The sequence below is a fragment of the Rhinolophus hipposideros genome (assembly GCF_964194185.1).
Source record: "Rhinolophus hipposideros genome assembly, chromosome: 25".
In the NCBI taxonomy this organism is placed as follows: Eukaryota; Metazoa; Chordata; class Mammalia; order Chiroptera; family Rhinolophidae; genus Rhinolophus; species Rhinolophus hipposideros.
Window position 1 is genome coordinate 26,408,128 of NC_138071.1, and position 23,199 is coordinate 26,431,326.

Genomic DNA, 23,199 nt, shown 5'->3' on the forward strand with positions numbered 1-23,199 from the left:
GTGAGGTTCTGCACTTTTCCTCCAGTACTTTCCTATCTTCATGTACATCATTTCAAATTACCTAAGACTGAATTACACAAACCGTAATTATCTCCCTCCAAATGTCAGTTTATCTCCACCGAGTCAAACTCTGGAATCTTCCATTCCTAGTTCTCAGGCACAGTCGCCTCCCTGGGTCCACTGCGACCAAGTGCTGAAGGGGGGTGCCGTGAGCTGACCACACAGCTCCCTTGGGGGTTGTGTTTAGAGGCATCAATGCCAGAGACGCAGGTGTAAGAACAGAACCCACCCAATCACCTTGGTGCTGGTTAGGTTTTATTTTAACAGGATGTTTCCTCTTCATTTGTTTTTCAAAATATCAGTTATATCAATTAGAAGTGTAAACAGATACAAAATATACAGTACATAGAAACAATTTTCTTAACTAGTCTATTGCCTAATAAAAGTACGCATGAGGGAGCTGAATGGACGGCAGCCCTGGTCCCTTCTCCAAGGGGAAACAAGTCACCCCTTTCAGGTAAGGGGCCCAGTGGCAGCTTCAACAAAATGGGAATGGCTACCTGTGTGGCGGGAATAGCATTGCGGTGAAACCAAGCAGCCTGGACCCATGTCTGACTGAACCTTTAGGATGTCAGCTGGGGAAGGAGCAGGCACCATCCGTATGTGCCCAGCCTCTCAGACCTCGCTGGGAGCACACACACCAGGGAGGCCAGGACTCAGCTAAAGCCGGACGCCTGACGCTTTTGCTCATGCAGTTGGGGGACGACTCTTCTAAGAGGGCAAAAATGAAACGCTTTCCTCCTCAAAACTGAGGTTCCGGGAGGACGAGCTGTGTCTAACCTGAGGCTTTTCCTAACTGCTGGCACCCAACCGCACCTGTGGTGCAAGGCTGATGTGTCCCCTTTGAGTAATATGTTTCCTCATCTCTAAGAAGAAGGAGCACTTGCCCTGTGTGCTTCACAAGGTCACAGTAACGATCAAATGAGATGCGATGTGAAAGCATTTTTGACAATGAAAAAACACTACACAAAGAGGAAACAGAAGCATCTCACTGGAGTGGAAAGCAGCCCCCAGTGGGGTCGGCAGGCCAGGCTTTGTTCCTGGCTCTGCTGGGAACTAGCTGGTGACGGTGCCCCCTGCCCCCACCTCGTCACCTCTGCAGCACTAACACTGTGTTTTCAGACAACCCACCTTTTCGAGGCCCGGGAGTCACAGAAGAGGGTGACACCACTGAGCTCCCTTCCCATAGGGGCAGCAGGTTGCCCGTAATCGTAATCGGGAAACACAAGTAGGGCCAGCGCTGCGGGGGGCCTTTTCAGATGGAGAGCAAGCTGGGAACGGACTTGGCTGTTCCTGGCCCTGTCCTCCTCCCTGCTGGGATGAGGCTGGTCCCAGTGCCCAGCTGGCCTCACTGCCCGGGGTCTTGGAGCCCTAGGCCCAGGCCGGCCGGCCTTGGGCAGAGCAGGGGTCTCAGCTTCCCTGGAACTCTGTGCTAAGACCATCCAAGGCGTAGGAGTCAGGGGGACCAGGGGAGGTCCAGGTCCTCACGGTGTCCCCAGCCAAACAACCTGCCAGCACATTGACTGTCAGACTTGGTAAGGACACAAGCCCACGTAAACACAAGCTCCAGAAACCGAAAGTACGCAAGAAAGTTTAAACTCGTGCTACTACTATATTCCAGCTTCTTAAAGAATTTTTTTTAAAGTTTCGTAATTAAATTACTTATAATTCTATGGTGCTGTTTCACAATCAGAGACTTCTACTTGGTGTAGTTGGAAGCTGCACGGTTTGAGTTTCTTTTCTTCCAGTGATCAGTTCAGCAATTTGGAAATTTGGTTCTCCCAGTCTCCACTTCTGCCCCTACGAGTCTGCGTCCCTGGCGTCTAAAATGGGACTTTTTACACTTGAAGCCCGCAGGAGTCAGAGGGCTGAGGCAGCCCTGGCCCTCCTGGGGGTGCCTCACAGGTCCCCACCATCGGTGGGTCCCAGGACACTCAGGCCACAAGTCCAGTCGGTCACAAGGTCTGTGGAGGCCAAGGGTCCTTTAGAGGCAGGGCTCTTGAAGGGGTCTGGGGGTACGGCCGGGAGGGGCGGCAGCGGCTGGCCCCGGGCCGGGCCTTTGGCCCCCGCCGTGTGGTTGCGCTGGTGCTTGCGGAGGTGGTCCTTGCGGATGAAGCTCTTGCCGCAGACGGTGCAGGTGAAGGGCCGCACGCCCGTGTGGGTCCGGTAGTGGTCGATGAGCTTGGAGCGCTCGGTGAAGCGCTTCTCGCACTCGGTGCAGGGGAAGGGCCGCTCGCCCGTGTGCAGCATGCGGTGCCGGATGAGGTGGGCCGGCCGCGTGAAGCAGCGCCCGCACTCCCCGCACCGCAGGGCGCTGCCATCTCGCGCGGCCCCTGCGGCCCCGGGCGCCCCGTCGGGCAGCCCGCAGCTGCGTTGGTGGGCGCTCAGGCTCACCTGCAGCTGGAAGCTCTTCCCACACGTGGCGCAGGTGAAGGGCCGCCCCCCCGGGGGCGCGGCTGGGTGCTTCTTCAGGCCTGGCTTGTGGCCGAAGCCTTTGGTCCGGCCAGGGTATTTACAGGGGTCACTGAAGGGTCTCGGGGCCTGGCCCGGGTCGAGCACAGCCTCTCCGTTGTCAGGGGAGGAGTAGGGCAGTCCCTCAGGCCCAGTCCTCGGGTTGAGGCCCACAGGAGGTTTACACCTGAAATTCCATCCCCACCGGACCCCCCCAAAGAGCCAGTCCCCTGGAGGGGTCTCATCCTGGGCCACCGCGGGGCTGGGCTCACCCATGTCCCGCTCAGGCCGGGCTGGCTCTCTGAGCCCCAGCACAGGGTCCTGGCTGGGGAAGGAGCCTCCCTGGCTCTCCCAGGCTCCTTCCTGGACAGGGCTGGGGAAAAACCTTGTGGCTTGGCCTGGTCCAAATAGGGGGCCGTGGGCCTCTAGGTCAGTAGGGTGCACTGGTGTGGCCACCACCTCCTCTTCCTGGACTTCTGTCTTTATCACAATTTTTACGTCTGCTGAGAAAGACAGAAAGACCAGGAATCATTCTGTCCCCTCACCCGCTTCGAAAGCGAAGATATGATCATTTCATCTGGAGATTCAGCAGCAACTCCACCCCACTACCACCACACTGAACCCCAGGAGCCTCAGGACCCAGCTCAGCAGAGCATCCCCCAGGAGCTCCGGTGGCTGCCTCAAATCCTGAGGACATCCTTGTTCTAGAACCTTCACAAGTAAAGCAACTGTGGCATCGCTCACCGGGTTCCACTTCCACTTTGGCTGTTAAGGATAATGGTGAGGCAGGAACACTGACCACCGTGGCTAGGTACCCACAGGCAGAAGCTGGGGCTGGGCCTGGGCAGACCTGAGGTGGCACCATGGCCACCCACCCACCAGCCGTGGGCTGCAGGCTATTTCTTAACCAGCAGCACATCTTGTGAACGCCCAGTCACAGGGCTGGGGGCGGGTCAATCAGCTCACGTCTGAAGACACTTCACATGCCATCTGGCAGGCAGTAAGCATCCAATAAAGGCAGCTAATGGTAAAAACATTAGTGAAATAGTAAAAATGTGCTTGATTCGATGTAAATGTACTTGAATTTCGTATCCTGAAGTTTTATATCGGGGATCTAGGCTTTTCAGCACATGTTGGGGTACTAAAAAAGGATAGAAATTATGTTACTCTGGCCTTCAAAACAGAAAAGTAATACGTAAATTTGGAAGTTGTTCTTCCCCATTCTGGCCTTCGCACACCTGTCTTCGGTAGTGCTGGTATCTAAGAAGTGGTTCTGGTTTCCTTTTGTTTTTTCCACGCCACAGAGGAGCCAGTTCAGAGTCTGGGCAGGAGGTAACCCTCTCAAGGGCTCGACTTATCAGGATGGACGGGTTAACACGAGACAAGAACGGCTGGAAACATGGACACGCTCAAGGAAGGCTGCTCAAGTATAAGAATTTGGAAGGCCATAAAAGAGACTGCATGGACTCCTGACATCACAAAGACCTAAATGCCTGCTGACTGAAAGGTCAGGGCAGTTCACCCGGAAGAACAAGGGCTCAGGCTGAGGCAGCCTTTCCCGCCCTCTCTCCACCACCCCTACCTTCCGTGGAGGCCGCCGTGTTGAGCTTCAGAGTCCCATCTGAGCATGCAGAGGATGGATGGTGTGGAGGGAGGTCTGCCTGCCAGGAATTCGGTGGGATAGTGGTTGAAAAGTTGGAATGGACGCCTGAAATGAAGAGAGATCAGAGCTTGTGGGTTAGGGGCAAGAAGTGGGTGGGAAAACCCCAGCGGAAAGGAAGAGCAGGCAGACCACAAGACCCCCACCTGGGGCTTTCTGCACCAGCATAACGACCCCGCCTCTCTTGAACCCAGTTTTCTTTTGCCCCCTTCTCTGAGGAACCAGGAAGCTCAGAGATCACTGACTATTTTATACAGTTCCTCCTTCACCTTTTCACTGTGTTAACTGATTTCAAGTTTGTTCTCCAAAATGTGTCAAAAATCCACAGAAAACGATTACAGTATTTACCGTGTTTCCCTGAAAACAAGACCTAGCCAGATAATCAGCTCTAATGCATCTTTTGGAGCAAAAATTAATATAAGACGCAGTGTTATATAAGACCCGGTATTATATTATATTATATTATATTATATTATATTATATTATATTATATTATATTATATTATATTATATTAATTATATTATATTAATTATATTATAGACCTGGTCTTATATTATAGTAAATTAAGACCCGGTCTTATATTAATTTTTGCTCTAAAAGATGCATTAGAGCTGATTGTCCGGCTCAGTCTTATTTTTGGGAAAACATGGTATATTTTTAAGTAAATACAGTTAAAGTGCTACATTTTATTAAAATAAATGATTACTTTACAGTATACAAATTTCCTATTGTTATTCATTCTTGAAAACACAAAAATATAGAAAAATGTACACTGCTTTCCTAAACTTCCTTTCTGAAACACTGAGCTCGTGGGGTAAAGTTGAACGCCTCAGTCAGCGACATGGGGATATCATTCGACTACAGACAAACATCACATATGAGGCAACTGGTGACTTAAATGCCCAATGCTGGGGCAAGAAAAGGAGGGTAAATGATGAAAGTGAGGCAGAGAAATCCCAGGACAAGAGCCTCACAGAACCCAGAGGGGTCCACAAGATGTCACTCGGTACAGCCCCTGTCTGAAGGTGGGAAAACTTCTAAGCTAGTCAGGCCAGCTGTTTGAGCGCTCACAGCTCACACAGCTCAGCGAGCTTCCAGGAACTCCTTCCCCCGGGCCCTGCCCTAGTCCCAGCCTTTCGTTCCCATTCCTGGTATCTGCTCCCCGGCTCAGCCACTCACCAGAGGCAGTATCAGTAGAGACGTCTCCTGCTCCGGAATCCAGCTGGCCAAGGCCCCATGGCTCCTCCCCGATACCTGGCTGTCCGGCAGCCCAAGCCTCTACCCCCAGAGCTTGCTGTTCCTGGAGCTGGAGCTCGCCCTCCTGCTTGATCTGCATTAAGAGGTCAGGGGCAGGAACTGGGGGCCCCGAACCTAAGAAAAGAAGAGTGTGTAAGCACACAGCATCCGGACCCCTTAGCCCTGGGGCGGACACACATCCAGCCAAGGAAATGGACCTAACAAAGGTCCAACAGCTCAAGTGTCTGGTGGAAAGGGAAAACAAGAGCAAACAGGGTCTTCTGGGCAAAGCATGAGGTCACAGGGTATTAAGCACACAGGGAGGGTGGGAAAGGGTGTGGAACACGTGAACTCATTCTCAAAGTTAAACCTCTGGCCCACGGGGAAAACTAAGCTGCTCCAGGGAGGTCCTGCTCTCACTTTAAACAGAAATGCTAGATAAAATCTACCTCCAAACCTCCCCAACCCCTTACCTCCACACACGTATTTAAGTGAGCACAAGAAAGATTCCAGATATGAGAATCAAAGAGAAAACACAAAGTCAAATCAAGAGTTCCAGTGCGAGCCAAGTGACCCAAGGAGTTGTTGGAACCAGATGCAGGCCTTAGGGCTGGGTTTTGCTGTCCAAGCGAGGCGAGAGCAGAGCTGAGCTGCCTGTGTGACGCCAAGAGCCATAGGGCCCTGTCCCAGCTGTGAGATGGGGACAGGAAAACTCCATCTGAGGGGTTTATAACGAAGCTGCCCACCTGTCCAGGGCCACGAGTGGGAAACCCCGCATGAGAAATCAGAATCCCATTCCCACACTAAATTCTTACTACCCACACGGTGCAGAGACCCTAACCTGAGAAACTCAAAGAAAGACTGACTGAGACCCACAGCAACCCAGGAGGCCCACAGGCAAATGCAAACCTGCCCCACAAAGCAGGACACCAGGGGCCCTACTAAAAACTAAACTTACAGACCAGAAGAGGATCCAAACAGCATGACAGTCATGGCAAAACTCACTCCCAAAAACGACAGAAAAAATAAGCTGAAACATACAGTAACATACGTATGTCTAAAATATTCAAAGAAATAAAGAACAGAATCTCTAAGGCAAGAACAGGACGTTATGTTAAAAAAGGCAGATTTAAAAAAGAATTAAGTGGACATTCTAGAAATGCCAAAATAAATGAAAAACTCAACGGATGGCTTAACAGCAGGCTGAACATGGCTAAAAAGAAAATTAATGACTTGGAAGATAGATCTGGGGAAATAATCCATGGAACAGCACTGAGACGTTGAAAATATATAGATGAAAGGGAAGTTGAGAGACATGGAGGACAGAATGAGAAGTTCCCACACATGTGGGCAGAAATCTCAGAAGGAGAGAACTGTGTCTCCACAACTAAGACTGAAAGGAAAACAGCTTGAAGCTGAACGGCGCCCTCCACAACTAAGATTGAAAGGACAACAACTTGACTTGGGAAAAAAGTCCTGGAAGTACACACTGTTCCCCAATAAAGTCCTGTGCCCCTTCCCCAATAAAAATAAATAAATAAAATAAAGTAAAATAAAATGTTCACTTTAATATATACGTATTTCATCTTTACAGCACTTTTCAAGGGCTTAATAGCCACATGTAGCTGCTGTTCCGGACATTTAAAAGGTAAAGGTGATCAGACTGAAAATATACAAGGAACCAAGCTATATGTAGTTTACGAGACACACCTAAAAGAGAAGGATGCGAAAGCACTGTAAAAGAATAAAAGGTACACTAATCCAGAATAAACAGTTTTTAAAAAGATGTAGTTATGCCATATCAGATAAAATAGACTTAAAAAAAATACTCGTAGAAAAGAAAAAGAGATACAGCGCAATGCTAAACTGATCAGGAAGATAAAATAACGCTAAAAGTTTAATCTAATAATATAGCTTTAAAATAATAAAGTAAAACTGACTGAACACCAGGAGAAATGAACAAATCTACCTTCTTCGCAGGGGAATTTTGACATACCTTCCCGTAATTGACAAGTCTTGCTGACTAAAGGCAATAGGAAATTTGAACCCTAATAGCAAACCTGATCCAATAGCCATAAGTAAAGTCTAAAGGCCAGGAACACATACGTTTCCCAAGCCATTCAAGACATTAAGGAAAAATGAACACTTTCTAAGCCACAAAATAAAGTTCAGTAAAATGGAAAAGATTAATATTTTACACACCTATTTTCTAACTATAACACTATTAAATTAGAAATCAATAACAGCTATCTCCAAACTCCCCATATGTACTAAAATTTAAAAAAATACATATTTGCTTTCTAAACAATGCAAGACTCTATGGACAAATCACAATGAAAACGAGAAGATATTTGGAACCCAATGCTAATGAAAATACTGTTTATCAAAATGTGTGGGCTGCATCTACAATGGTACTTAGAAGAAATTTTATAGCCTTGCATGTTTATATTAAAAAAGAGAAGACAGGTTGAAAATTAGTGGGTCAAATAGTAATGCAAGATGTTAAAAAGGAAAATACACCAACAATAAAACCCTTTAAAAAGTAGAAGAAAGGAAATAATAAAGTATAAACTATAAAAGAGAAAACAAAGATGGAATACAGAGAGCCAAAAGCTGGTTCTTTGAAGAGAATATTAAACCAGTATATTTTTAGCAAGATTAGAGAAAAAAAGGTACCAATAACTAATATGAAGAATAGGGATATAATTACAGACGCAGGAGTTAAAAAGATAAAGAGGCTGTCATGAATGTTATTCCAAGTAGTATGAAAACTGCGGAAATGGAGAAATTCCTTCGAGAAACTTTAACTTGCCAAAACTGACTAAAGAAGGAATGGAAAACCTGAATAGTCCTAAAACTATTAAAGAACTTAAATCTGTAGGCAGAAATCTCCCCCACATGGAAAACTTGAGGCCCAGATGTCCTCACTAGTGTTTTCCACTAAACATTCAAGGAATAGATAATTCCAATTCTACACAAACTCTCTGAGCAAATAAAAACAGTGGGAACACACCCTAGCTTATACCTTTACTGTCCAAACCTGACAAACACAATCTGAAGGAAGGAAAATGATAGGCCAGTCTCATGAACAAAGTTTCAAAAATCCTAAACAAAATAATTAGTACTAAATCCAGCAATGTATATAAAGCGTTAGGTTTACTAAGTTAGGTTTACTCCGGATTGCAAGGTTGGTGCAACATTAGCACATAACATTATTTACCATATTCGCAGGTTAAAGGAGAAAAACCACACAATCATCTCAATAGATACCCAAATGGCATTCCACAAAAATTCAACAGCTATTCCTGTTAGAAATATCTAGTCAACCAGAAATACAGGAAACTGCTTTCACCTGATAAAGGGCACTGATAAACAAAACCTTTAACAAATACATTCAACGTGAAAAGTTAAAAAGCTTTTTCTTTAAAATCATGAAACAACAGGATACCTGCTGTCACTTCTATTTAAGGATTTTCTGGGATTTCTTAGCCAGCACAGTAAAACAAGAGAAAAATAAATCACAAAGATTTGAGAAGAAACCACAAATTCTTATTACTCGTAGATATGATTATCTTTTCAAAAACCTGAGAATCATCAATTATTAGAAAAGTTATTAGCATTAATGAGAATTTTAGCATGGTTCCTAGATAGAAATATCAGTAAATGAAAGACCACTGCATTTTTGCATACTACGTACTAGGGTCTCAAGGGAGCCTGTCAATTATCATTTTTCTTCCCTGTCATGGATCTTAACAGAGAGATAAAACAAAAGAAAATGGCAGGTGAGGGCAAACTATTTTTATTACTGACAACTGAGGATGCAGGCTTCATCTGTGGGCAAGAGGGGTTCTTAGTACTGACCCCAGGATCAGGAAGTCACCAGCTGGACATGGTTAGGGAGGCTGTCCCCAGCAGAGCGGCAGAGACAACCTGTCCCCAGGGGGTGGCCAGATGCCCAAGGGAAGAAAGTTGGACAGGACTGGGTCTGTCCAAGCCTTGCTCCCAAACTCTCCGTTAAGGTATGTCCCTGGTGGGAACCCTGGTGGGATGCCTAATGGGGCAGAGAGTGGGATGTCACACGACTGAGGCCACACTGCACGAGAAAAAGCACCGGGAGAGGGGGCTCCCTGCCCCAAGCCCCAAGCACACATCAGCAACAAACAGAAAATGCAAGTTGAAAAGCTACCACAGACAATAGTGATTAAAAAAAAACAACAAGGAACCTAGGAACATATCTAACAAAGAAACGTACAAGACCTTTTCTTGGGGAGAAAATTATAAAACTTCACTGAGACATTACAGATGAGCTAAATGGAGGGATTTACAATATTCACAGATAACATGCCTCATTAGTGTAAAGGGGCCAAGCCTATTCAAAATAGAATGATTAATAAAATGAATGCAATTCCAACCACAATTCCAACTAGATTTTCATGGAACTTGATAAAGCACTTCGAAAGTTTACCTGAAAGAGCAAAGGGAAAGAAGTGCTTGTGAGAAAGAAGGAGGGTGCTGACCTCCCACTGCCACAAAAATCCATTCCAGATAGATTAACAACGTGAACGTGGAAGGCACAACTTTTGGTGGAAAATGTGAGATGGTGTATTCGGACCTTGAGGTAGAGGAAAATTTCTTAACTGTTTATGACATAAGAAGGATCAATCATAAAGGTAAAAACTAGTAAATACAAGTACATTAAAACTAAAAGAATCTGTTCTTCAAACTAGACCATAAATGGAAAAGATATCGACAATACACATACCCAACAAAAAGATTAATATTCAAAATATATAAAGAACTTTTACAAATCAGTAAGTAAAGGGAAAACAACATTAAATAAAAATGGACAAAAGACATAAACAGGTATCTCACAGAAGAGGAAAGACAAGTGGCCCATAAACAGAGGATATAGTACCCAACCTCATTCATTAGGAAAATGCACGTTTTAAGCTACAAATTGAAACCATTTCACTCCACCAGATAGGCAGAAATTAACATGTAAGGCATTTCCAGGGCTGGTGAGGATGAGATGCAGTGGGCCCCAGTGGTACCCCCACCTCAGAGAACACTCAGACATTACCTGGAAAAGTCAAACATGCCTCTGTGCTATGACCCAGCACTTCCACTCCCAGGTCTACACCTCGAGAAACTGGTATACATGCATAAGAATTTTCACAATAGCATTGTTCCTAAAAGCAAAAAAGGTAGAAACAACACAAACACCCACCAACAGTGAAAGGAATCAATGCATTGTGTCATATCCATAAGAAACTATAACATGGCGAAAGTCGTAAAAATGAACGCACGACAGCTACACGACACCTACAGGGATGACTCAAAAACATAATGTCAGCTGCAAAAAGGAAGTTCAAGAAGAATGTATAGGGTACGAGCTCATTCATAAACAGTTCAAAGACAGGCAACACTAAACGTTACTTAAGAATGCACACCTAGGGGATAAAAATATAAACAAAAGCAAGGGGCTGATCACGTCTGTTTCTGAGTTTTCTGCTTATCTGTAAGAGGAAGGGACGGCATGTGACCAGGGAGGGACAATGGGGTCATGGACAGGTCTGGTTGTGAGCTATTCCTTATGCTGTGCTGTTGGGAAGATGGGTGTTTACTATCATTATCGAAACCTTACCTGAATTCTGTTCTGTCTGTATTGTGTTTGTTACATTACTATATACCGAGGGTGCCAAAAAAATGTTTACACATGCCTTGTATTCATTTTTTGGTATTGGTATGTATTGAGTACTACAATTTTAACACAGTTTTTTCCTTTCTTAAAATGTGCATGTATTTTTTTTTGGCACCCTCTGTATAATACACAGTAACAATGTTTTAAAGAAATAATATTTCAAAAAAAGAAAAACCATGTGATACACTATAACACTTGTTCACAATAAAAACTTTAACCAGCAGCGGATGGAAACTTCTTTAAGCTAAAGTTATCTTCAAAAATCTATGGCAAAAATAATCCTTACTGCTGAAACTCCAGAAGCATCGACAGGCAAGGATGTCAGCTATTACACTATTATTGTTCAACAAAGTCCTAGCTAAACTACTAAACAAGAAAAATAAAGTTACAAACATTTAAAAAGAAGAGAGAACTTTTGTGTTATCTATGAAGGGTACCACTGTCCACATAAGAGGATCCAGGAATCTAAATTGACAAGTCATTAGAACTAATACGAGAGTTGAGCAAAATTTCCCTTTTACTAAAAGGGAAAAGTCAACAGCATAGCCATAACTTGTCATAACTGTTTAAAATATGTAATTGATTTTAAAATCCCATTCATAATAAAAATAACAACTCTAAAGAAAAAAACAGTAAAACCTCTTTCAAGCACACACAGAAGCCTTCAATAGACGTCTTCCCACGGATGGAGGGGCTCAGTGTGGTAATGAGGGTAATTTTCCAGAAACGAGATTATAAAGTAAATGTAATTCCTATCAAAATTCCAACACAATTTTCTGGGAACTTGACGTAAACATTCTGAAACTCATATAGAACAAAGGTCCGAGAACAGCCATGAAAAGTTTTGCAGAGCAAGTAGGGAAAGCTTGGTCGGCCACACATCAAGGCTTTCCTATGAAGCTCAGATAGTCAGAGTTGGTGCAGACGCAGGCAAAGAGGCCGAGAAACAGAAGAGTCCAGAAGCTAGGTATGCACGTGGGGAAACCTGGTTCATGACCAACGGGCATTACAAATCTTCGCAGAAAAAACAGAAGATTCAGCAAATTTTGTTGGAAAAATCAGATGACCTTGTGGGGAAATTTTTTTTTTTTAATTCTCCCTTGTAACCTAGACAAATATTAATTCTAGACGGATTAAAGACTTAAATGTGAAAAGCAAAACTTTCAAAGTTTTATAAGAAAATGCCAGAGGATGTCTTTCTAACCTGGAGTGAGGTAGGGAAGGGTATCTTAAGACAAAAAAAGCACAGCTCATGAAGGAAAAGACTGCAACGTTGACTCTACCCAAAATTTAAACTTCTGTGTGAGAACTCCAAAGCGAAAAGACCTGCTGCAGACTGGGAGAAGATATTTGTAATGCAAATAACAAACAAAGGGTTAGTGTTAGAACCCATATAAAGAAGTCCTGAATCAATAAGAAAATGAAAACAACAGTAGAAAAACAGAAAAAGACATTTCACTGGAGAAGAAACCAAATAAACCCGTGAAAAGGATGAGCAACTTCACCACAGTTGAGAAAATGCAAATTAAAACAAGATAGGATTTCACTTCCATTAGGCTGGCAAACATCTAATTCTGAAAAGTGGGCACAGACATGAAGAAACCGGTACTTCCTAACTGCTGGGCTCATGTGCCCACCGGGAGCCTGTGGCCACGGCAGAGAGACAGACGAGCACCTCTGCACCGCACAGCTCCAACTCCGGGTCTAGGCCCAGGGAGACGCCAGCACATGGACACAAAGAGGCAGGTTCGAGAATGTTCCCTGCAGCGCTGCCACTTGTGAGAGTGAAAAATCAGAGATAGCTCAAGTGCAACTTAATGGAGGAATGGAGAATAAATTGTCATACAGTTGCTTTTGGAATATTAAGCCTCTGTTAAAATGATCTATATGCCTCAACAGAGATAAATCTGAAATACAAAATAATGAGTGATAAACATAATGACATTTATGTCATTTTTCAAAACACAGTAAACCACATTATATATTATTTATGGCCACATGTGCGCATAACGGAAGTTTTCAAATGTGGATGGAAAGGGTAAATACCAACTGGAGGCCAATGGTCACTCTAGGGAAGAATGAGGAAGAGATCTAAAAAGGAATTTAAATTGTATCAGAAACACGTTTCTTCACACACACATATTTTAAATTATGAAGCACAATATACAGTCAACAAATATTTATTGAATTCCTACTCTGTGCTAGGCAGTATTCTAGAATTCTTTTGTTCATCTGATTATATGAACAAAACAGATTAAAAGGCCTTGTCTTCTTGAAATTTCCATCCTAATGGAGGGGCGACCAGACATATGTAAACTATAAATATGAAACATACATACTAGATGGTACCCGCTGTGGGACGGAAGCAGGAGAGGGAGACTAGAACTCCTGGGGGAAAGAGGGGCTGTACTTTGAAAGAGGATGACGAGGGCAAGTCCTATTTAAGCAGAGACCTGAAGGAAGTAATGGATTGAGCTGCAGGCATTCTGAAAAGCAGTCGGGCAGAGCGCACTGTAGAAAGGCTCAGAGTCGGGGCCAGCCTGGAATGCTGGGGGAAACGACAGGAAACACGAGAGGAAAAGTGAATGAGGAAGGAGGAAAACCAGGAGAAGGGGTGTCCTGTCAGTCAAAGAAGTGAATCCAGGAAGCGAGTTCTCAACAGTGGCAAATGTCACCAACAGGTAAGGAGGCCTGTGGTGGCCCTGACAGGAGTGGTGGTGGTGGTAGTGGGGTTGAAGAGAGAGGGGAGAGGAATGAACCAGAGAGTGTGGCACAGGGCACAGCAGAGAAGGGGGGCAGAGGCTGTGGGGCAGACAAATGTCTGTCCAGGTCAGGATCGAGCGGGGTAGGTGCCGGGTAAGAAGTCCTGGGCCCTGGGCCCTGACAAGGTGGCCCAGGAGGGTCTCTGACTGGAGGGGCGACAGTTTGTCATAGTCACGGGAGCCGACAGCGAGCTGGGCACAGATGCGGGCAGAAGGGCAGGGAAGTGTGGGGGCTGCGGCAGTGTTTTGTTTCATTACAATTAAACAATGTTTCCTCAGTATAAAAACTAAGCTGGTAGGCCACAAAAACAGATGGTGGGTGATCTGTCCTGTGGGCCAGTCGGCCGACCTCCAGGCTACAAGTGGACGGAGACACCAGTGACTGCGGGGCAGCGTTGAATGCCAAGCTCCCAGGTGAGGAACAGCTGGGAGCAGGTGCAGACAGGCTCCCTCAGGGTTATGGTTTTGCCGGGTGAATACAATGAGCAAGGGGGTGGGGGAGCTAAGGATGTGTACAGGGCAGTAACGATGACGTGGGCCCAGGAGCTGGACGCTGGGTGCTGAGGGACTGGAGTCAGGACACTACGACATGCGATCGGCAAGGACAGGAGGACAGCGAGACGAGGGAAGGGCCTTACTGCTGCCGACAGGCGAGAATGACCTCAGGCGGGGAGCTGAGAGGGAGTGGAGTGTGGGGGGCAAAGGAACGGATAGGCCAGGGTGTTCGAAGGGCCACCTTCATGGACGCTGCCATCACCAAGAATGATGGCAGGAGAGAGATGAGAGTGACGGAGGCCGAGAGGTCTGCAGAAGGCAGTAAAGAGACAGGAGGCATTTGATTCAAAGATGCAGGTTTCCAGGGAGGAGGGGGAATGTGGCACAGCGGGAAGGAGGAGCAAGGCTACCGACCCCTGCCAGGCCCAGGCAGAGGGCCATGGGGAAGGGCAGGGCTGCAGGGGAGCCAGGTCTCATCTGAGCAAATGCCAGTGGGGACACTCAGGGAAAAGCCCGAGGGGTGGGAGTCTTGTTGAGGCCTGGCTGCCACAAAGCACAGCTGGGGGACTTAGGGGCTGGAGAGAAGAGGGACAGGCAATCCGACAGGGCTGCACATGCCCAGAGGGGTGATTGGAGGTCGCAGCTTCTTTCACTGAGGCGGGCGGGGATTAAGGCCACATGGGATTCGAGATGACGGGCTCCAGGCAGAGACGAGCCTGTGAGTGTCACTGGGCACGGCAGCAGCGACCACTTTTTCAGGCCCCTCTTCACTCAGTAAAGACAGTGTGGAAAGCAGAGAGGCTTCCACGTGTGTTACAAATGTAACAAAACAAGCCCACCGTGAACCCCCCAACCCAGGCTAAGAAGTTGGAAGCCCCATGTCATGACCCTCTTTTTGTCCTTTTGTCCTCTAGCTTTCAGACTGTCCTTGGCACCTAACCCGGTGACGGCTCTCCTGAACACTGATAATGTAGTCAGTTCTGCACATGGTCTGCCCTTGGAAAAGGGAAAGCTAATTGTGAGGAAGCAGCAAACACGGAAGGCACTTCGTTCATCACGGATTAATCACAGTAAGCCTTTTTAGTAACACGGGTGCTCAGATGAAAGGGAAACCAAGGCAGGGGGGAAAGATGAGGGATCTCATGGAGGAGGCGGGTCTCCCTGGTCAAATGGCTTCAGCCATGCGGCCTGGCTCAGGTATCCACTGTCCGTTCCTTAACCTTCAGAGGCGCTGACTAGCTCCAGGAAAGTCTGAGAGTGACAGCAGGTACCCAGATGGACCTTCAATAAACCCGTGGTTCTAAATCATACTGAAACACGAGGTTAACATGTGGCTAACGGGCTAACATGCTGTGGCCACTTAGAGATTTAAATGAGGTTTGGGTCTTGGATGGAGGCTGACTCTTCATAAAGCTATGAATGACTTAAATTTTGTCTTCAATAGACTCCTCCCTCTCCTATCAGTGTCCGTCCTTCACTTCCCCTAATTCGGATCCACTGGCTCTGTCTCTTTCCACAAAGACCTGGTTTGCTGCCTGTTTCCACATTGGGAAGCGTTCCCAGAGTGTTAGCTGAACATTGGCTCATAACTCGACTGTAAAACAGAACTCAGGAGGCCACGCCTCCCTGGCCCTTCACTTTCGTTTCCACCTGGACGCCCGGTGCCTGCCTGGCCTCCTCGCAGCCCCTCACCTGGACTCGGGTCCACAGGGACGTCGGGGACCTTGGGGCCAGCGCGGCGCCAGCTGCACGGCTCCTTCCCGTGCTCAGTCTGGGAGAGGACCTCGGGCTTGGAGATGGCGTAGTCTGAGGAGAGAGAGAAAGGTCAGCTTTGCCACGTGGTTCCATCCAGAGCTGGGAACAGGCAGCTGGGAAACCAACAAACAAGATTTCTTGACTGGTGTAGAGCAGTGGTTCTCAACGATAGGCAATTTTGTGTTCCAGGGAGACACTTTTGGTTGTCACGAGTGGGGGCTGGGGGAGACGTGCTACTGGCACCTGGGGGGTGGGGGCGAGCATGCCCATAGCACAGTCACCTGGCAAGTAATGTCACAGTACCAAGGTGAAGAAACTCCGGTCTAGAGTCTCCACATTAGGAAGCAGTACATCTCTGCAAACGGCAATACGCCATCACTCCTGCTCCTGCTCCCATCCGCACAAGGGTGCCTCACTGGCTCCAGGTCCGGGGTCACACAGAAACATCCCAGGAGGAAGTAAGCCCAGGAAGAAACAGCCCAGGCCTTTCTCTCCTCATGGGGTATCGCCTGAGGACGATACGCAGCAGCCCCAGAGGCTCGGGGAACAAAGTCTGGAGCACAAAGACAGGGCCAGCTGTAAGAAGCATGGTCTGCCCATGTCCCCCACGGACCTGGAGGGGCATCAGTCACGGCCGCGTGGCTCAGTCAGAGGACGCTAAAGCACCAGTCTTTCTCAAATGTGGGTCATTATGTCCAGGATCTGAGAGTGGTAGGAGCCTTCTCCAGGCCACGTCTCAGCAGAAGGGAAACGGCCATGCTGCACGCCTGGCTGGGAGAGAGGCCACCCAACCGCCGTCAGCATCCCATGAAGTTTGCCGTCTAGAAGGGAGCTTTCGACTCAGTCACCCAGTGCTCATCTTTGGGGAGAGGAGATAACACTTTGCATGGTCCAAGTTTTTCGTGACACATCCTTGCGATAAAACCCACCAGCATGAACAGGGAAGTCTGAGGACTCCCCAGATCACAGAGACGTGAGTACTAGGCCTTACCCAGGGAGACCAGCGTCTCATAGTTGCCCCTCATCACGTGCTTGTAGAGCTCCTTCTGCCACTCGTCCAGTTTGCCCCACTCCTGCTCAGAGAAATAGATAGCCCTGTCATCCAAAGCCACAAACACCTGGAACCACAGGTATTGTGCACGCTGCTCCACACTTCCAAGCGCGGCCCCTCAGGCTGTCCCACCCCAGGTGGCCAGGCTTACCTTGGGGACCTCCCCCTTGCTGCCCGGGGGCAGCCGCAGGACCCAGAAGTTCCTGTTTCTCAGCAGGTTCTCCATGTTCTCCAGCCGCCTCTGCAGCAGCCCGTACTCCTGCAGCAGGGTCCCCAGCACGGCCCACTTGCCCTCCAGCTGGTTCCCAAACTCCATGGCCGTCTTCTCGCAGTCGGCCAGCTTCTTCTCGGCCATGCCAGTACGACCTTCTAGGGAAAGCAAGCGGGCAGCCTGCGATTCAATCTTCCTCTCCATGGCCTGAATTGTAGCTGCCATCGTCCACGGAGAAATCTTTCAGAAACAGACAGACCAACCAGTATCAATTATTCTACGGGCCGTGAGCCCCGCTCCCCCAGGTGTGGGGAGCTGGGCTGGGGACAGCAGACAGCAGCCTATATGTGAAAAGTGCGGATGCCTTGTGCCACATGCCAGGTCAGCGTAGCAATCACCTCCTCTGGGTGTGATATCGGCTCAGTCTGGGCGGACGCCTTCCTCCAGGCCTGTGCCGCACGCCATGCAGACCCCCTATGGCGGCACTCACCCCTACAGTCAGCGCCTGCATCCACCTCTACCAGCCCTGAAGGCAGCAAAGCCCTTTTTCACAGCACAGCACATGGCCCGCGGCAGCTGCTCAGTGCAATTCTGCTAATAAACAGTGACGGAGCACTGCTGGGGCACTGGAGTGGAGAAATAGTAAACTGCAGCTTTCCTAGAGCCCAGCCAGCACCTCCCTTCACAATCGCACAGGAACTCTCTACTGATGATGACCTAGCAAAAAAGTCAGCTGGCTCATTAAAACAGCAAACAAGAGTGTTGCTCAACGGCCTTCTCTGAAGCATCTCATGTCTTTCTTTAATAAACATAAAAATCTGATGGCTAAGTCCTCTCCCCATCGGACAATCTGATTTTGTCTCTTCCCCAGTCGCCGCCCACCCTCCCCCCGAAACTAAAAATCGCCATTACTGCAAATCTCCACCAGCCAAGAGTTAGACTTTTTGATACAACACAAGTCCCCTGGACCTCCTGGGATTGGCTTTTTTTCACCCACCCTACCTGCCCAAGGGGAGATTTATGGTCTCAGACGTTGTTGTAGCTGCCCCAGGAGCAGTGAGACACCTCACAGACTGGTAGGGATGGTAAGACACATGCCATTAGGTTAGATTTTATACGCACAGCCACCACCATAACAACAAGGGGGGAGCTTCCCCAACCAGTGACTTCCTTGTTGCTGGAAAGTTCACATAGTGTCTTGAATGACCGGCAGTTGGGGAAACTGAGGAAAGGGCACATTTTTTTTTTTTTTGCTTTGGGAGGGGGCTGATCCACCCACTACCGCATCTGAAGATCTGACCCACCAGTCAAGAGAGAGGGGGTCCCGCTCACTACTGGTACATTTTTCCAGCAGCACCTGAGGATCAATGGTTCCTGACAACATTCTGGAAATGATTCCTAAACAAGTGGTTGGTGACTATTTGCAAAATAAAGTGACTACTAGGAAACAAAGTGGATTCATTTAGAGAAAGTCACTAAGAACTAGAACACGGATGGACACCTCAGAAAACAGAGACAGGAATGTTTGAGCAGAGGCCAAAAAAACTGTCAAGGATGGAGCATCAGCGAATCTGGTTGTTTGCAGGGAGCCTGGACCAGATGGCCTCTGACCTGAAGAAGGGCTTGCGCTACACCTCAAAGGTCTGGGAGGAGCAGGATAGGAGACAGCTGCCGGAGGGTAACAAAAGGATGTGCGGGGGGGGGGGGGGGTGTCTCCTGCTCTCGGAGGCAGGTGTTCTGCCTAGGCTGGCATGTCCTCCCGTTCCCCTGATCCCTCTCTGGGCCATATGATCCCAGCCTCCGAGTTTGCTCCAGAAGTGTCCTTTCACTCCATCGCCCAGCTCCCCATCCACTGAGGTCCTCCTCACTCAGCCTCCAAGTACAGCCGACTGCCATCGTGACAGTCTGTGCATTGCAGGAAAGTGTAAACTCCTACTTGATAAACAATAAGGCACTCGCAGTCTTCTTACCACTTTAACAGGGCCACGGCGCCCCGTGGAAGGCCTTCACACTATTTGGTGGGAGGTGGAGGCTGTTTGTGCTCAAGCCCAGCTCCTTACTAAATGGTGGCTGGATGATATGGGGCTGTCCCCAGACTCCTGCCAGGGAAGCAGAAAACACTTTGCTTGACAAGAGCTGATGATGGTAAGAGAACTCCAGATCCTTCAACAGCTCCGCGCCCTTGTGAGGAAGGCCGGGTATTTAAACCCCTTTAAACTCTCCCTGCAGCCTCCTCTCCCACTGCCTCCTGACCAGGTGCAGGACACCTTTCCGTTCCATGGACATGCTGGGCATTGCCCATCTCTGTGCCCGAGCTGTCCTCCCCACCTGAAATTCTAGCCTTCCCTGCGAGCCCAGCTCAAATCACAGAGGCACCGGCCAGGAAGGGGTGCAGAGAGCAGAGGCTGGCCCCTGCTCTCCTTCTCCTGCCTCCAAACACGCTCCTACCTCAATGCAGGAAGCACTCACCTCTTTCTTTTTCGCACTATTAATCCCAATGTACCTGTCTGCTGCCCCCAGGGCAGCGAGTCCCTGAACACAGAGAGACTGTGTCTTTTCACACACTTTCTGGCTGTGTAATCCCGGGCCAGGTAACTTTCTCTAGGCCTCAGGTTTTTCCTTTTGTGTGACAGAGAGAATGGGTACCTACTGTCTAGGTTTGCTGTGAGGACAAAATAACGCTTAACGGGGCTGGTGCCCGGCCCGCTTCTCCAAACCAGGGCATCTGTGTCTCGCTCGGACCCCAGCCGGCTGGGCACTCAGAGGGGGCTGGTGTCTGCGGAATCCAAGCCGCTTCGGACACCTCCCAGGTGCCACCAGGCCGCTGGGGGGAGCTGGGGGGCAGGGAACACGGGGCAGAGCGGTGGGCAGAGAAAGGAGACGCGGGGAGGGTGGGGGGGCGCCGAGACGAAGGGCCCGCGGATGGGGCGGGGGCAGGAAGCCGAGGAGGGCCGCAGGAACTAGGCGTGGGGCGGCCTGCGGGGCGGGGACGGCCGGTTCCGCCCTGCTCGGGCTCGGCCCGGAATGGGGGGCCCGGCGGCGGGTGCTGTAGGCCCGGGCGGACCCTGCGCGCCGGTCGCCGCAGCCCCAGGCCTGGCGGCCCGGCCCGGCCCCCAGCGCCCCTCCCCAGGCCCTGCGGCGCCGTGTGCTGGGCCCGGGCGCCCCGGGCCCCGAGTCCGCGCGTCCCTGCGCGCGGGCCGCCCTTACCGGAGCCGCGGCCGCCTCGGCCATGGCCCTGCGCTGTCCGGCCCGGCCCGGAGGAAGTCGCCGCCGCCGCCGCCGCCGCCGCGCGGCCCCACGCAGGCCGGCCCCCGGCCTCTCCGCAGGCGCCGCCCGCCCGGCCTGCCGTCCCCGCCCGCGTCGCCGCGCTCTCCGCTGGCCGGCCCGCGCCGCTCAGTCCGCAGACGCACCGCCGCCGTCAGCGCCCGGACCGTCCACACTGCATCCTGGGAGCCGGCGCAGGCCCGTGAGGCTTCCTGGAGGCAGCGCGGCCGCACAGCCCCACCTGCAGCCCGGAGAGGCGAACGGCAGGCGCCCGCCAGCCCCGCCCCGCCCCGCCCCGCCCCGCCCCGCGGCCCGCCAACCCCCGGCCCGCGGCTCCGCCTGACCCCGGACCCTTGGCCCTCCCGACCCCTGCATCTCCCGACCTTCAGACCTGCCGAACCCCGGCCCCGGGAAACGGCCGGGCGCGCGCTGAGTCACCGACCCGGAGCCGGACGGGCCGCGCCTCGCGAGCGCCTCGGGCTTTGGACCCCGGCCCCCGAGGAGCAGCGGCCGCCCCCGGGGACCGCGGTGATGGCGCTGCTCCCCCTGCGCGCCCGGGGCCCCCGCCACGTCGCGCCTGCCGCGTTAGGTCCCGCCAGGTGATGTGGGCGTCTTGCTGTGTCGTTACTTACTTGGCGGCTGTGGCTCACGTCTTACCTTTGGTATGAAATGGAAAAAATCCTGCCAACAATAGGAATGTAGTTGGGTAAACCCTGGTAGGCAGCCACTCAGAACTTTCTGTAACGTGTTTATCAACTATAAAAATATTTGTTAATGGAATAAACACTGGAACACAATCCTATCATTTAAAATTACTGTGGTGAAGAATGTGGTATGGGAAGATGTTCATGGTATTTTAATAGACGCCTGTCCAGAGTGATCCCATTTTTATTTTTAAAATGAATATACATATACATACACATCTATGTGTGTATATATATGTATGTATATATGTATATATATATATACAATGACAAGTTTGGAAGCATATACCCTTGAGTAGTTTAACAGTGAGGCCATTTTTATACATTTTCGAACTTTTTCAAATTTAAAAATTTTGTAATAATATTTTGTAATAACAAGAATAATATTTTTAAACGAGAAGGAGAGGAAAAAAGTAAATTGGAGAAAGTCCTAAAGAGGCGAAACGGAGCCGGCGGATGGAAGGAGCCTTTGAAGGGGGCCCCCACGTGGCCACAAGGATGCATTTCCCTTCAGAATTTCCTCTAAGTGGGGCTCCTTGCTAAAGAGGAACCAACGTGCGCACCACGTGCTCCAGATTTCTGTCGGGGTTGGGGTCCAGAAGCCCAGGACGTTAACATGCCCTTTGTTTCCTCTTCCTCAGTCTGGGCCGAACCTGCAGCAAGGGGGTCATCCCGGATGCATTCTTCTTTGTGTATACAAGTGGCATCTCCCCAGGAATCGTGGTGGGGGCCACATTTTACTCGAATTGTTTCCAGAGGTCTGTTTGCAGCACCTGATCTTTTTTTTTTCCGTTGATGTTGGTCCAGCTGTTTTCTGATGTCCCAAGCGCTCAGGGATTGGTGCCGACAGGGACATTTACCTGAAGGCGAGGTATGGGAGGGTTAAGAGATTACCGAAGAGACTACCTACTGTAGTGGTCCAAGCATGAGGTGAGAAAAAGTCTGACCACATACAGTAGGAGTGGGAACAGAAAGGGAGGAACAGATTTGAAAGAACTATAAAGAATATGCAATAAGAGGTGGTAACCAACTTCACATGTAGCTTATGTGAAAAAAATTCCAGGACACGCCAAAGGAATGAGTCTGAATGGAAGGATCATGCACCAGTGACAGAAATAAAGTGATCAGAAATAAGAGCTAGTTTTCAGGAATGTGATTTTTTAAAAATTCAACTTTTGATATATCCCAGGGCCATTTCTAGGTAGAAATGACCTATCCTAGCAGATTCTCAGTTCAGCTCCATCAGAGTCTCCGGGGAAGTTTGCTTTGTGAAGGATATGGATTTCTGGATCGCGTCCCAGATCGTTTGAATCAAAATCTCTAGGGACGGGTCCTCAGTACTGTGGCGAAAACCTTTTTAAAAGAAAGGCAATTTTTAATAAGCGCCTACTGTTTCCCCGAAAATAAGACCTAGCCGGACAATCAGCTCTAATGTGTCTTTTGGAGCAAAAGTTAACACAAGACCCGGTATTATAATATTATATTATATATTATACCAGATTTTATAGTAAAGTAAGACCAGGTCTTATATTAATTTTTGCTCTAAAAGACGCATTAGAGCTGATTGTCCGGCTAGGTCTTATTTTTGGGGAAACAGGATAGTAGGGATTAGGGGAAGGGGGGGTGAGGAGGGGCTCTGAAGCACAGCCAAGTTTGGGAAATAATGACTCACCCAACCTTTCACCCAAGACAAAGATCCATTTGCAAAGCCTTCCTGGTAGCTAGCCCTCCAGCTTCTGGTTGTAAAAAGAACAAAGACAAGCCCCCACCCCGGATTGATATTCCAGACCTCCATGGTCTTTCCACCATTTCCAGTTTTTTGGCCCAGTCTGTTCATATATGTATCAC

At 49.0% G+C, this 23,199-nt stretch overlaps 1 protein-coding gene across 3 annotated transcripts; it reads right to left on the reverse strand.

Annotated features, from left to right (window-relative positions):
* Positions 1–302: 302 nt before the first annotated feature.
* ZNF746 (zinc finger protein 746) lies at positions 303–21,324 on the reverse strand. 3 transcript variants are annotated; one of them, XM_081038207.1, is made up of 7 exons: positions 21,305–21,324; positions 17,324–17,623; positions 17,113–17,194; positions 16,059–16,172; positions 5,352–5,543; positions 4,094–4,219; positions 303–3,014 (listed from the first exon to the last, which is right to left on the reverse strand). In XM_081038207.1, exons 2-7 carry the CDS (start codon positions 17,606–17,608, stop codon positions 1,960–1,962), a joined length of 1,854 nt encoding a protein of 617 aa, XP_080894333.1. In that variant the 5' UTR covers positions 17,609–17,623; positions 21,305–21,324; the 3' UTR covers positions 303–1,959. The 3 variants fall into 3 exon arrangements, with proteins under 3 accessions (XP_080894333.1, XP_080894332.1, XP_080894331.1); XM_081038206.1 differs by lacking the exon at positions 21,305–21,324 and adding an exon at positions 20,591–21,269 and having other exon boundaries at positions 303–3,011; XM_081038205.1 differs by lacking the exon at positions 21,305–21,324 and adding an exon at positions 20,591–21,268.
* Positions 21,325–23,199: the final 1,875 nt, after the last annotated feature.